Consider the following 16,207-nt stretch of genomic DNA (forward strand, 5'->3'; position numbering starts at 1 on the left):
ACCCCCGTGAGCTCTCATGGGTACCGTCACACCTGGTTACTTTCCCATTCTCCTTTTGGAATGGTGGCACGGAGTGTTGGTGAAGCTGAAAAGGAATTCCTCTAAACACCAGGACTGATGGACAGGGCAAACTTCCCCGAGTGGGAGTGGACACCAAGCCCTGCAGAGAAAAGAGGGTTCTTGGCAGAGAGTGTAGAAAAAGTTCAACGCACACGCCTAAGTTAGAGTGGAAGGAGAAGTCTGTTGAAGAAGGGCTAACACCCCATCGACAGCATGGTCTCCTCTCAGAGAGTGAGCGAGCCTGAGAGACTCAGAGGGACAGAGACAAGAGACCAGGACAGGGAGAGACGGTAAAGACACGGAGGGACCCCGACTGTTTGGGGAATTCAGTTTATGTACCATTCTTTAGTTCCCGTGAGTTACAGTTTAAAGACGTTGTTTACCCCTGTCCTTTGATATGGACATAGCGGGGAAGGGGAAGCTTATGTAGAGTGAAGAGATCACATGCAGCGTGAAAGGCCTGCGGTCAGTTCCCAGCCTTTCATCAAGCGCTCAGCAATCCGATCTGTTGGTAGACCTCTCCTTTTACAGAAAAAAAGGCTCTCAAGACTGCTCAGTGAGGACGATGCAAGCGCTGAGTGTGAGGAGCGGCAGAAACCACCTTAAGGTCCTGAGGTCCTGAACCAGAGTCTGACTTTCACAAAAGCTCAGCGGCCCGTCTCTCATACGCTTTTCTAGTGGCCTGTGTCTCCAACCACACTGTCCTCGGTCTCCTCGCCCTGTCTCCATGCTGGCAGCCATACACCTCAAGGCAAAGCTACCGTTATTAGTACCAAGAAAAAAAATTAACACGCTATAATTATATCTTCAATGGTTCTACTGATTTAGTGATTTATTTGCAACTTAAGAAGAGTTCATTCACAGAAACACAAATGAGCTCCAAATGTTCTGAGGCTATCCTTTACGTGGGCAAAGAATTTTCTCGTTATCTGTGGCAGTAATCACTGAGTATTCATGACCCCTGCATGTCACATGTACTCATTCTTACAATTTTAGGAGGTGGGCGTCATTTCCCTCACCTACGCTGTGAGAAAACTAAGGCTTAAAAGATAAAATCGTTTGCCTAACAATGCAAAACCGAAGGGTCTGGAACCTGGCCAGTCTAATTCGAGTCCAAGTGATCCATTATACTCCGATGCCCAAGAAAACCCGAGTTCATGTTAATTTGGCCAATTTTTTTTTTTTTTTTAAACTACCAGATAGAATACAGGGCAATTTCATTTGGTTTAAGTTCCTGGCAAATACTTAGAAAAAAATGCTTTTGACTAGAACATAAAAGAAACTGTCTACAGAATTTGGAGGTAATTAAGCTTCCTCTATGAGCCTGTAGTTAGGTTCTTAGCACCAAGCATCTACCCCTCAGATCCGATGTTCTGTGGGCAGGAAGGGTATTAGTCCTACCCTACAGATAGAAAACTTGGAGGCCTAGAGGGTTTGCCCAAGATCACGCAGCCCAGTTCCCCAGGGCCCAACCTAGGCCCCACTACCTCCCTCCGCCCACTGCTGCGAAGAACACCGAGGCCTCAGGCTTCCTCCAAGTGAGCACCCAGGCCACAGCACTCCATGCACTCTCATCTGTGTTCATGGATGAATTTACTCCAAGTCTGGGGCTTCCACCCACACTCAGAAATGTCAAGTCCGGTCCCATTAAGTTAGTTAGGTAAGATAGACAGTGAATACTGCTCTTCAGGGCTTTCTGAGGAAGCCACTATATTGAGGGCAAACAAAACAAATACTGTCCAGGTGCCTTTAGGAAGCTGTCCTTAGGTTGGTGAGTGAGTGGAGGAATGTATTATTTCCTTTGGAGGACCTTTTAATGTCATCGTGACATAGTAGTATAGGTCAACAATTCCAGAAGGAATCCTTCCAGCTCAGAACCAATTCAAGACAAAATTACAACTGAGCGTAAACAACATATATGATGACAATTCCTATTTCCATTTAGTTTTACGTAATCTCCATTTTGGATTCTATCAAATCACATAGCTTTTATTTTAAATAGCTATAGAAGGGACAGGAAGATGGAAACAGTATTAACAATGGTTGTGAATTAGGTTTTAGGTGTCTTTGAACACATTCTCAATTTTTAAAACCAATAAGGATTTTAAAATAGTACTGTCCTATGGTAAAGCCGAAGTCAGTGCCTTCGGCTTTGCCGTGGATGAACTTTGATGAATTAACACACCAAAGTTCACACGGTCTGTAAATACAAGGAGGTGAACTGTAAATCCATGCCTGAACTCAAGCTGTACTCTCTTTAGCCAACACTGTCTCCTTAGTGTATGTGGAAAGGAAACGAACACCTATGGGTAAAGATAAAAGCTTTAATTTAATCCTCAAAACAACCTTGAAGAAATCACTTTATCGGTAACAGGCTAAGTTTCATTCTATGAAGTCACTCTATGTAATTAGACTGAGACCCAGAAATTAATCAAAAGATCGGATTAACACCATCAGTGATCAGTGGGCCCAGACTAGTGTCCGTGTGATAAAAAATATTTTTGTTTTCCTTAAGTCAGAGTAAACTTGAATGGGCAATCTGAGGTACAAAGGGGTATTTATCTAGAGAAAAACACAAGACCAGGTTTATTTCATACAATGTTATTCACACATTTTTCATTTTCTAATTTATACATAATATACAAAGAAGTGAAGATAACATTATTTCTTATGAACCAATAAGAGCCAGGACTTAGACAAACTGGTCCAGAAACAATCCATGTCAAAAGGAGACACTCAAGAGTAAAGCCTAAGTGGTTCTGCCCAATTTTTATTCTGAAATGCCGTTTTCTGATTTTATCGAAACTCCATGCCAACTGATTAAATGATGGATTCAGAGGTGGGCACCAAAAATGGTAGGCCATAAAATTTCTACAATAACATCTTTTTTGAGAACAGGTCCCAAAGTACTGGGAAGATTGGGTTGTCAACATTAGGACAAATGGGACCATCAGGACCCCAAGATTGTTTCCCAATGTGCTATTCTCTAGGACTTCCTAAATCTGCAGATAATCGCCTGTGCCGACAGAGGTAAAGACAAAGGAAAACCAGGAATTCAATTGTGCAAACTCAGGAGAGTCACTACCAATCTCCAACGAGGACAACTTTGATCCTAAAACCATGAGCTGGTAATAGGAAACAAATTTCCACATGGGGCCAAGACACACCGAGGCTGGCAAAACAAGGTAGGGGCGGGTTGGAGAGAGCAGCTTCGTATGGGGGAAAAGTACTGCCAACTGTGACTGGGACATACTGATGAACCAGTGTGACCATGAGAAGGGTCAGTGACAAGTGGTTGGATTTAATGGCCTCAACATGGAATGTTGGGTAAGAAAACTAGATTAACTCAATGTCAAATATGAAAACGTATGCCTGGCACCCCGAACTTTATGCCATTATTTTTAGGTTCATGATATGAACGGCTAAGTGATAAAACCTTTATATTCAATATTGTGCTCAGAAGATGGCTTTTTCTTCTGTGGATTCTAATAAAAAATCCCTTACATGTTCAATCTAAAGATAGCATGGTTGGTTAGTTTTCAGCACTAAACATAAGTGGGTCAACATAAATGTTTTATACAAAATACTGACTTCAACAAAATACAAAGCACTTTCTTTATCTTTCAGAAACTGAATATACAAAGCAAGTTTTTTTCCAAAATATTTTCATAGGCAAAGGATTAAAAACGATTTTAATTATACACATATGGTCACAATTTTGCCTTAAAAAGATCGTTGGGAAATGTACATAAGGCCGCTTGTAAATGTACATCATGTCACTGTTATGTCTTATGTCCAGAGGAAAAAAATGTTATCATACAGATTTGCTCTTACTTGGGAGTAGGCTATCCAAAAATACAGTACTCTTCTGTACAAAGAAAAAAGTCACATCACATTTAATAAGATGGAAAAAGCATTGGCCTCCATGGTAACCAAATATCTCAGTCCAATACTTTCTTATTATGCACAATACCCTGACTTCTTGAAAGTGATCCAAATCCTAGCTTGTCCATATTGACAGAGTCTACTATGTTATAAAACAAAATGTTCCTCACAATAAAAAGAAAGCTGGTTCATACTTCCGAAACCATATAAAGATAAAAAATTTTTAAAAAATCACTCTCGATTTGGAGAAATAAATTTACATTATACAACACTATATGCCAGGTCAAAGAGGGCAGGGACGTAAATGTACACTAAAATGCAAATGTTTCTCAAAGAGATAAAACAAATTCCATTTACAGCATGAAGGTTTACAAATGTACACCTGTACAACCAAGGAAAGCATCAGTAAGTTAGCAAGGCTTTTATAATAAACATTGAAACAAGATTTGCTTTCAAAGTGTAAACTTACATCTATAACTACACACACAATGCATATATTTATAGGAAGCAAAAAAAGCTATCTGAATATGTAATCATGCTTAAATGTTGAGCAATCAAATTCACTTTTCAGTGGCCCCTTTTTCACCTCTATCTGGTTCCTACTTTATGAATCTACTATGAAAAAGCAAAATAAAGCTCAACACTTCCTCAACATGTCCTTGTAATTCTATGAGCAAAACAATATACAAATTTCCACTTTCTCATTGCAAACCAAACTGAAAAGTTAAAATGGGACTTAACTTTCCGTTTAGCGCACTTAACTGGATGGAAGTGTCACCATGATTGTTTTTTTCTACCTCTTACAACAATTACATGTGTAAGTATATACAATACTTCTGTACATTGCCAGAGATGTTTTAGGGCAGTATTTGTTATTAACACCACAGTCACCGTAAATAATGTAGGTTCTTTACATCTCAAATCATTTAATTCTCGTCTTACTTGCGAAGTTTTATTTGCATGATAGTTTGTGAATTACCAAAATACAACTTAACTTTCTTTTTAAAATATTAATAATATTTATGCAGTTGATTGTTAATCTGTTATAAAAGGCTTCACACAAAGGACAAAGAAAAATGACTATATTTCTATATACATCTCTATAAACCTGTTGTGCTATGGGGTCCGTAGACCTACCAGACTGTAAGCCAGTTTATTAAAAGAATACTGTACTTTTTCCTTTAAAAACTATTTTTGTGACTTTACAGGTAAAAATTTACAAAATATGTGACAGTATTTTTTTGATACAGTTACATCATATACAGGCATTCTGTGCTTTGCCAGCAATCCAATCTGATAGGTCTCCACTCAGGGTGGAATATAATTTATAATTCACCACCCCCACCCCCCGAATATACACAAGAACCTTAAAAAATTTACAAATGGATGAATAAAGTCAATAAATAGTTTTGCTTTAAAAAAAATTTTGAAGATTCATAGTTGAGTTGTGTTTTGATAATTCACAAAGAAAACATTCTTTTCACATGGTCACGTCATCTTTCTTTTTTTCCTTTACAGCATTCCATTTGGTGGTCCTCCAATAGGCCCTAGATCTGGGCTATTTTTCAAATAATATTTTTCCAACTTGGCCAATATATGCTTCCCGTATGTGTATTTGCGCAAAGTAGTAATGTGAGGTCGAATCTGAAAAACAAATAATCTGCTTAGAAAATCCTGTTGTTTTAGTTTCTGATTTCTTTAAAAAGCACCCCCGAATCTGAGTAATTTAGAAAAACAGTGAGCTATTAAATTCCTGTAAAGTTTATGAAGACAAAATTTTATGACTTGAGACAGCTGGACAAAAATTCAATAAAAAATGAAGCAAAAAACATGAACAATCAATCAGATGTGTGATGGTTAATACATTTATGTTCAATATCTCCCCAATAATTTTAAAAATATAAATGAAAAGAATCACACCATTACCTTCCTATCCAGGCTGGCAAAGATTTTATAATAATAACTGGTAGTCATGAGATAATGGTAAAACAGGCAATTTTCATATACTGAATAAACAGATGTACAAACTTGTACAAGGTTTTATAGGAATTTGGCAGTATCTATTAAAATGTACAATATTTATATATTTTGCTTCAGCAAGTCCACATTAAATTCTTAACCTACAAAAGTAATTATGCAAAGACATTCATAGAAAGCACTGTTGGTAACAGCTAAAAAAATAGAACTAACCCCAATATCATAAATGTGACACTGGCTGAAATAATGTAGTTGTTAAAGGCTGAAAATTCTAAGTATATATTTTTAAGCAGAAATATTAAATTTTGAAAAAGGTAAAAGGCAGAAAATAAATCAAGCAGAGGAATTTAAAAAATCAGAAGGCCAAAAATACTTTAATGATCTTATATCACTTTCTCTCTATATAAAGAGAGGTCCAAAAAGGCAATCCAAATGTACTTTGTCCTATTTCTTAATAAAATTAGAAAAAGACTGAGTATTTAAATACTATTTCCTCCAGTGTTCTTTTTAACAGTAAGTTTTCCAATGAAAACTAATATTTCCTAAAGAATCATTAAATTCTATGGAGAGAGAGAAAAACAGCTTAACTGATTTAAAAAAAGCCAATCAAATCAATACAAATTCTCTCTTCAGAAAATGTATTAGGTTAGTGAGAAAATCTAATTAGATTTTAAAACCAGTGTTCAATCTATGTAATATGGCAAACCAAGTGCACCTAACTAAAATGGAGATGGGAAAAGCAATGCTAAAGGTAGATAAATGAGAAATAAATGTGACTTTATTGAGCAGACTACCTTTAAGAATTTAACAACAGGGCACACTGTACCTAGGTCTGCCAAATGCTATTCCCTGATGGTCACTGATTTGCGATCCCTCCCCCCACCACGTTAAACGTATACAAGGAAATTAAAGCCTAGGGAAATTAAATGTGTGGCCACACAAATTGAATCACTGTTTAAGTGCTAAAAAATGTATTACCTTGTGCATGATTATCTTTCTCTGAGCAGGTTCGGCCATATCGATCATCTTCTGAACCACATAATTGGCATACTGGTCCTTCATCATGGTGTATAAGGCACTGTGAGGACCATCATTCTGGCAGCAAACTTCATCAATCAGTAAAGCTCTCTCAGCACGGGATGCATGAGTAACACACTTTTCTACTACATTGCTAAAAATTAAAGTACATATGCAAAAAACGTTATTTTTTTCTTTACAGCAAATTTCCTTGGCTTTTGAAAGAACTTGTTCAACACACTGGAACACAGAAGAATCAAGATGGGATTCTCTTGCAATTCTCTTACAATTACTTTTAGGACAAATTAGTATTATAGGAGAACACATATTGGACATTTAAAAGTTTAATAAGCCTTTTAAAATTACAGTTAAAATTATAATTTAAAAAAGGGAAAATGAGGTCATTAATAAGGTCTGAGACTTTCATAAACATGCACTAAGTAAATTAAATTTGCATTTACTTACAGGTCTTGGGGACAAATAATTTTCTAAATACAGATTTCAAAAACAATATATGCGCAAATCAGTTTGCAATGCAGATTCTTAAAGAATAAAAGGAAAGATCTGTATGTGCTTTTTGACTCTACCAAAGAAAAGATTACTTTCCAATGTTATATTCTATACGTATTTTACCAATAAGAGTTGAAAGAATTGTCCTTGAATTAAAATATTGCAATACCTGGCAAATTTGTGCTGACTCAGGGCTAAGACCTTTCCTCTGATTTCGGAAACAATTTTGCTCTTGTCTTCAGGTCGACCGTGTTCCAGTACATGTTGAATAACATAATTGCCATACTGGTCCTAAGTACAGATATTTAAAAATTACTTTCCTTAAGACACTCCTTAAGAATAATGATTATTCTTTAAAAAGCTGTTAATTGTTCTTTTAAAAATCCAGAAGTATACTCAGGAGAATACATTAGTCTTTTGTTTCACTGTGTGTCTCTACAATATGTTAATTTCAGGAAATTATTTTCTAAAAAATAGACACCCCCTATGAACCATTTAAAAATATATGAACATTTCAAATTATTAGGGAGTTTATACCTGTACCAACTGCTCTGTATGTTGGTGAAGTTCTTCTAAGATAGGTAAGGTCTGCTCTGCAGTGCAATGCTCTAGGATGCGCTGAATTACTCTGCAGCCGTAAGGATGAGTTGAGAGCACAAACACCTTAAAACAATAGGAAGAATTAAACTTTTGTTCTCTGACATTTCTGAAAAGTTCTATGGGGCAGACAGGTTTCTGATGACATACTACATTAATTTAAAACAGAAGGGTCGGAGATTCACATTTATCATGATCACCATGTTATCAAAGACTAAGAAGTGGGGTGCTCAATTTATTTAGGAGCCCAAAGACATTTGATTTAAAGGAATCTAATGAGAAGATAGAGGGCATGCAATAATGAGAAGAAATGGACTGTGAGGTGGTTTTAGTGCTTATTCATTAAGAACTATTAATTACTATGTATTAGTTAATAATTACTACTTAATTTATCATAGACTTACATCTTCCTCCTCTCCCTGGAAATTTGGAAAATGTTGGGTTCACAATTCTTTTTTTTAAAAAAATACCTTTATTACTTTTCTTTCTTTCTTTTTTATTATGGTGACATTGGTTAACAAAATCCAGTAAGTTTCAGGTGTACAATTCAGCAGTAAGGCGCATATATATAATATATTGCATTGTCTGTTCACCGCCCATAGTTAAATTTGTCACCACGTATCTGACCCCTTTTACCTCATCAATTCCCCCCCCCTCCACCAGGGTTTACAATTCTAATAGAAGTTATCTTTACTTCTTAAAGTAGCATAATGAAATTCATATTTCTACAATTTTCAGGTTAAAAAAAAATGAAGGTATCTATTGATTCACTCTACAGAAAGGCAGAAATTAATGCACATTCACTATTTTGCCTATTTTTGTATGAATATACTGGGTATTATCTTGGGACATTAAAAAATGTATTAACAGTCAAATTCTAATAAAATGCTCTGCTAACGAGTTAGAAGTCAAAAATCAATCTTACTTGTGCTTTGAAAGCATCAATGATGAACTGTAGTGACTGTGGTTGAACACATTCAATACATTTTTGTACAACATGGTTCCCATTCTGATCTTTGACACATTTGAGTACATGACCATCCAGCTCCTTTACCATTTCACTCTGCAAAAGAGAAGATGATTGTCTCATCAATGTAACATGATTAAAAATACTGAGCTAGGAATCAAAGTATAATCAAAATTTTGTTTGCAACTTTTTATATATCAGTTTCAAATCTGTCCCCAAAGTACGATTAACTAAGAAGCCACTGCAGGTGAGAATTACTAGAACATTTTGCAATATAATATAAATTATATTTGCTGACATATAATCGTGATGAATTTGCCATATTTAAACTACTATCTTCACTGTGTATATCTTCTGCTCATCTTTCTCAGCTGACAACTAATATAACTCAATCCAGAACTTTTTCTCTACTTAACACTCACTCCCCCTAAATAATTATTTTTAATGACTGATGAGTCTATCAAGTGCATGAAAAAGGGTAAGGAGTTGTGCAATTATAGGATGTTATTTTCACATATTTTCTCAATTACAGGAAGAAATTATTGAACATTTTTCTTCTTTTTAAATGATCTTATAATAAAAAATTTGTTTCAATATAGCTTTTATTTATCACCTGACACCTTTTCAGGAACAGATTTTCAGGAGATTTTAGTTATCTGATTTATTTAATGGGCAAAAATGACCTTTCTCCATTTATATTTCTTTGATTACTAATAAGGTTAAACCTATTTACAGTAAAGTTTATTTACAAATCAATTTTTTTTAGCTAATGCTCTTATTATTTTTTTCTCACAAATTTCTAAGAATCTGTTAACACCTTAATACTTTGGGATAAATAAAGGTCATCACACAATAATTTGTGTGCCTTGCCTTATCAGTGCGACAGGAAACACTATTGTGAAGAAAGGAGTATACAACACTGTACAGGTATTCGCATTTAAAATCTCTACCCAAAGAACTCTAAACTATATCGACATAATTGTGGAGAAATCCTGTTAAGTCAAGATATAACAGATGTTTAGTTATGAACTAAATTAGAAAATAAAAATGTACTTAAGAATCCACACAGAGAATATAATATCATTATTCATTAACTGGTTCATCAAGTCTCACTCCTAGTGTTTTGTATTTTCAATTAAAGATATTAAAGTATCTATGTATATTTGAGACTTACAGCAGCGAAGTTCTAAGATTTTACAGTATCTAATTTGTTGATATTCTTCGATTGTAACACATCTTCAATTACTCTAAAACTCAGGATTTCCTCTATAGAAATGTTATTTTCTCAGATTTTCAATGCTTTGATTAATGTACACATCTGTCCATCTATATATTATTGTTTTTAACTCTGCAATTTACTTTATTGTATGTGTGTGGTTTGGAGTCAAAGCTCATTGCTTTCCAAATTTATTAAGACTACCTTTTAAGAAGTAATTACTTCCTTACTCTTATTATTTTCATTAAAATACTTATTATACCAATTATATAGAAAAATGTATCTTGGGTTATAAATTTCATTTTAAGAGTTCAATTTCATACGACTGCTACTTCAATTTATCCTCATCCCAGGACTACTTGCCTTAATATTCTTGTCCACCTTAAATAATTTAAAAAATCATTTTGACCAATTACAGGAAAAATTCCCATGAGTATGTGATTTGAATTGCATTAATGGTTTTAACTTAAAATATTTAGGTTTTTCTCTCTCTCACACTGTAAATATTTAGATTTTTCTCTCTCTCAAACTGTAAATCTCATTAAGAGAATTCTTAGGTTATTTTTCCTGTTGAGTGAGATTTTTAAAAACTATATATATTTAACTGGCACATAGAAATGTTTAAAATTTCATTCTTATAACAGAAGTACAAGTACAATCCAAATAAACAATGCTAATAGTAAAATGTATTCCTGATATGATAGAAAATCAAATAAGCGAGCGCAAAAACATCGTCTAGCACTCTGCATGCCACACAGAAGGTACTCAACTACCTTCATTCAGAGATGACAGGATGTTATAAAGAATGAATAGAGGACGAAAATCTGTTACATAACTTTTAATTAATAATTTACCAGTTGAGACAGATATTTAAAAAAATCTTCTAGATATTTTAAAAATCTAACTGTGGAAACATTTAATATTTACTCCAAGATTATTATAAGATATAAGAATAAAATAATTTAAAATACAAAAATTTTGTCTTAACTTACAATTACCTGCTGGTCAGATGAAATAGACTCTAGTGCTTTCTGAATAACACGGCAGCCATACATCTGCAAGGCTAATGGTAGAACATGACCACGAATACGAGTAGCCAGGGCTAACTTTTGATCCAAGCTCCCGAACTGACAGAGAAGAAAATAATATTAATAGAGTGACCATAATGTTATTTTGCTAAACTTCAATAACCCACTGTTTGCAGCCTACTGAAGAGATTTTTAAAATATCACATTTGGTAATTATGCAGGGAGAAGGCATTTAGGTAAAGGCTAATTAAGATATAGCCAGGGATGCTTAAAATGTTAACTGTTATTACTTTACTGAGAGTTAAGTCATACTACCAAAAATTTCATTGTTACTAACATATCAACTATTATTCTTTTAACAGAAACATCCTTACTCTTCAATTCAAACATGCAAAAAAAACCCTCTCATCTTTAATAAACTTCTTAGCCATGCCCTCAGACTAGATAACTCAACCATATTTTGACATAACAAGGTATAATACAGATGTTTAATTACAAACTAAAAATCAGGTAAATTATAAATTTAATGACACCTAACTAATCCAAGTAAAGACTATAATATTATTCACTGCTTCACCTAAAACTTAACTCAATGTTTTATATTTTCAGACAGTAATCACGATTAATATTAAGATTCCTATTTAAAGTAGGTCCACATATTTTAAGAAATTTTTGTGACTCAAAAGCTATATAAACATCAAATCACTGCTGTATGTCTGAAACTAACATTGTATGTCAACTATATTTTAAAAAACACTATGATAATATACCATAAAATGTCATTTCAACCATTTCTAAGTGCATAAAACTCAGTGGCATTAATTATATTCACATTATTGTGCAGCCATCAAACAAAACCTGTTTCTAATTTTTTTCCATTGCCCCAAACGGAAATGCTAAATGCATCATTAAGCAGTAACTCCCAAGTCCTGCTAAACCCTAACCTACTTTGTCTCCATGAATTTGCCTATTCTGGTATTTTGTATAAGTGGAGACCAATATTTGTTCTTTTGTATCAGGCTTACTTCACTCAAGCTTCATCCATGTTGCAGCATGTATGAGAATTTATTCTTTCTTGTGGCTGAATAATATTCTACTGAATGTACAGACCATATTTGTTTATTCATTCATCTGCTGGACATCTGGGTTGTTTCCACCTTCTGGCTACTCTGCATAAGGCTGAAATAAACTCTTGGTGTTTGAGTCCTTGTTTTCAATTCTTTGGGGTATATACCTAGGAGCAGAATTACTGGATTGTATGCCAATTTTACATTTAGTTTTTTGAGAACCTGCTTAACTATTCTCCACAGTGGCTGCACCGTTTTACACTCCCACCAACAATGCATGAGTGTTCCAATTTCTTCATATCTCTACCAACATTTGTAATTCTCCATTTTTGATTAAAGTCATCCTAGGAGATGTAAAGTGGAACACCACTGTGGTTTTGATTTGTGTTTCCCTAAAAACTAAGGATGCTGAGCTTCTTCTCATGTGCTTATTGGCCATGTGTATGTCTTCTATGGAAAAATGTCTATTCAAGCCCTTTGTCTACTTCTGTTGTCTTTTGTTGAGTTTTAATTGTTCTTTAAATACTGCGGACATGAAATCTTTATCAGATACATGATTTGCAAATATTTTCTCTCAAGCTTGCATATTTTCATGTGGTTGGATAAACAAACATGTATGGGTGCTTACCTCAAAAAACTTCTGTATAACATAGTTGCCAAAAACATCTGTCATTAATTGATATGCTGCTTGTAGAATTTCATTAAACACCATCTGTCGCTCAGCTGGAGTAGCTCTCTCTAGCTTTTGTTGTATGAATCTATGTGGAAAAATGTTTAAATGACATAAACAGTACATTGGAAAGAAGCTCCTGCAAAATCTGTAACTGATTTGACTCCTGCACACCTCCAGCTCCACATATATATACACATGAATAAAACTATTTTCAGAAATAGTACTAACAGATTTTATACTATGGAAAGCCAATGTAAAACAAAAAGAACAAAAGGTATGAAGCATTTCTTTTTTTTAACATCTTAGCTTAAAATAATTCCTAGTTAGCCTGGGAAAAAAATCTTGAACAGAAGGGTGTTTAACCCTTCTTAAATCAGTTCTGGTTACATAATTATCAATGAAAAAATTAAAAGTTTACTGATTATTCATGTATCTTTCATAATATACATACCAAATTACTAACTCTTCTTAGAACATAATAAAAGAAACACTAATAAATAAAATTCATCAAACACAACTGAATATCTAATAAGCTAGCCCTTGTGATACGAGGTTCATTTGTTAGGAAATAAAATTTGTACGCGTCTAATCAAAAACTATTTTTTAAATTTCAGGTTTACCGTTCAACTATAAAAAGAAGAAACATCTCAAATTTGATAAATGTGTAAGAATTCTACTACTACTTTCCTTTCTGTGCTGTACCTTGAGAATACTAATTAACATGTGCCTCAAGCATTACAGTACATGTACAGTACTTAATGTACAGAGGCACCAACATTGTTATAACAAAAGTGAATGTTTTAATTTAAGCTAAGTTATATTACATACAAATCTATAAAGCAACACAAAAGCATTTAACCTTTTTTTTTTTTTTTTTTTTAAGACAATTAGGAGATGCTTAAGGTCCACAAATGTAATTCGGAGTATTTTCAAAGGGAAATTTAAGGTTAAATGTATTCTGAGTCAATGTAATAATAATAATCCAATAAAAAGGCACTGCTATATTTTCATTATAAAAATTCTCATCACAGAAAACTAGAAAATCTTAAATTTAAATCTGTATTGTAATAATTTATCCTAATATGAAAGAAAAAAAAACATAACCCATATTGGGTATTTATTTTTTAACTTCCAACTTTTATGCAGATCAAATGATTCAAAAAAAAATTTAGGGTCTTAGGAGGCAGCAATTTTCAAAACAAAAAGACAGCACAAAGTATTAAAATCATAATCACTTACCTAGAGCCATGCTGGTCTTGAGAAAACTCAACTATGTGTCCAATCAAGTCTCTAAGTTGCAGGTTAGGGAAGCGGTTGTTTCTGAAATCTTCCAATAATCTACTTCGGCCAGAAGGCATAATATCAGACCTATTATACCGAAGCCGAGAAGGAGGAAAGAGCTGGCTGCTGGAGCTAAATAGACTGGAAGTGCTTGAAGCACTTCGATATTTTGCTTCTGCTCCAGGTGCTGCAGAGATATATCGACCACTACCATTTGTCAGTCCTCCTACAACAAAGCAGTTGTGGTCAGCAAATACTTTTGACAAAGTCATTGCTAAAATAAAAGTTACTTAAGCTAAAAATTCAGTCAATAAAGAAATATTCACCCATTACTTCCTATATGTTATAACAAGAAATTAAAATTGGAGGGAAAAAATCTCACACATTTACTTAATGTGTGTGGCTACAGGATATGGGAGAAAAACGACTAGAAAAAAAAATGAGAAAAATAAACCTGTATTTGTTCTCAGCAGTTTAATTTACAACATAATTATAATACCTAAAATCATACACAAAACCTGCATTTAGTGTTGGAAACTTAGTTTACAATGTAATTATAACTTATGTCAAACATAGTAATATCAATACCAGAATACTGAAATCACCAACAAAACTTTCAGTTACATTAACAAGCAAGTTACAGATAGGTAGCAAACTCTTATTGTAAGCCGCTGCAAAACAGTTTGACTAATATTTACTCGCAGTGTTAACAGAACACTGGGACCAAATCTGTACTTTTCTGGAATATATAAAAAATTCAAGTTGTATACATGTCTATGTTTAAAAGAATCATGCTGATTATTTTTTGAAGTTAAAAAACCCACAATATTAAATACAAACTACTTTTAAAATGTTTTATTTAAAAAATACTCTCCATAAAATACTATTATTTTACAGATAAAAAATAGTAACAAATAGCATTCATTAGTCCTAGAGCTTTAATACTGATCATTTAAGACAAATTAGTAAAAATCCTCTTTATCTTATATCCCATTCCAAACAAAAATATCAAAGGGCAGTCAATAGAAACAAAAATAACTACAAGTAGAAATTGTTCTTACTACAAATAACTATTTAAGAATACTTGACAGTGTCCTTTTAAAAAAGAAATTGTATAGAAAATTGCAAAATGCAGATTGAGTAGTTCAGATAAATAAAATCCACTATCATCTTTACGCTACTGTACACCATCTCTATACAGAGTAGTGCGATATATACAAGCCAGGCCACAGTATACATGATGTCAAGGACACACTGTCAGTGCGAAGTTACATAGAAGCGTTAAAGGCCAAAAAGAATTATAAGGACACGGAGCAGTAAGTGTTATAATCCTGGAGAGTGAACTGGTTATAGAATGTTTTTATGTTACTTTCAGTCCCCACTGCCCTAATTTTTCTTCACTGAATTTCCAATCATCCAGCATTTATCATACATATTATTTGAATCCTCAACCTCCTTTCCAATATAAGTGACATAAAATTACATTCACCTACATAGTAGAAACTTTGTACCTAGCACAATGTCTGACGGTAAGTATACAATAAATACTCCTGAATATTTTCTGCAACTGCCTAAGGACTAGTCCTGTAATCATTCCTTCAGTGTAATTCAACAAGCCATTTTATACACCAAAATCACGGAAACATCCAATTCTCATGTTCATGCCAGTTTTAGATAACTGAGTCTTCATGTATGAAATATCTAAAAAGTGAACCATTCCGTGTTTCAATACTGTCTTGATTTTCTCACTATTAACCCTTTAATCCGCTATTGTTTTTTATTTTTGTAGTTCTATTAACGATTTACAACGACTGAGCACTAGCTGATTTGAGTCTAATTTTTCAACCTTTTTATAGGATACAGGTGCTTTGCTTATCATTGCAATGTTTTTTAAAAAATATTTTATGATTAGTTTCAAGTATACAGTAT

At 33.8% G+C, this 16,207-nt stretch overlaps 1 protein-coding gene across 16 annotated transcripts in view; it reads right to left on the reverse strand.

Annotated features, from left to right (window-relative positions):
• Positions 1-2,370: 2,370 nt before the first annotated feature.
• PUM2 (pumilio RNA binding family member 2) overlaps positions 2,371-16,207 on the reverse strand; it is a 77,661-nt gene continuing 63,824 nt past the window's right edge. For 5 of the 16 annotated variants that reach the window (XM_036225191.1, XM_036225197.1, XM_016144764.2 and 2 more), the window contains 8 exons: positions 14,237-14,504; positions 12,953-13,082; positions 11,228-11,356; positions 8,972-9,109; positions 7,987-8,112; positions 7,619-7,740; positions 6,901-7,093; positions 2,371-5,589 (listed from right to left, as the gene is read on the reverse strand). In XM_036225191.1, the coding sequence (XP_036081084.1) occupies positions 5,458-5,589; positions 6,901-7,093; positions 7,619-7,740; positions 7,987-8,112; positions 8,972-9,109; positions 11,228-11,356; positions 12,953-13,082; positions 14,237-14,504 (1,238 nt within the window). In that variant the 3' untranslated portion in view covers positions 2,371-5,457. Of the gene's footprint in view, positions 5,590-6,900; positions 7,094-7,618; positions 7,741-7,986; positions 8,113-8,971; positions 9,110-11,221; positions 11,357-12,952; positions 13,083-14,236; positions 14,505-16,207 lie in introns of all 16 variants that reach the window. The other 11 variants (XM_016144762.2, XM_016144761.2, XM_016144766.2 and 8 more) reach the window with 3 other exon arrangements.

This window comes from Rousettus aegyptiacus, unplaced genomic scaffold, assembly GCF_014176215.1.
Source record: "Rousettus aegyptiacus isolate mRouAeg1 unplaced genomic scaffold, mRouAeg1.p scaffold_m13_p_7, whole genome shotgun sequence".
Taxonomy (NCBI): Eukaryota; Metazoa; Chordata; class Mammalia; order Chiroptera; family Pteropodidae; genus Rousettus; species Rousettus aegyptiacus.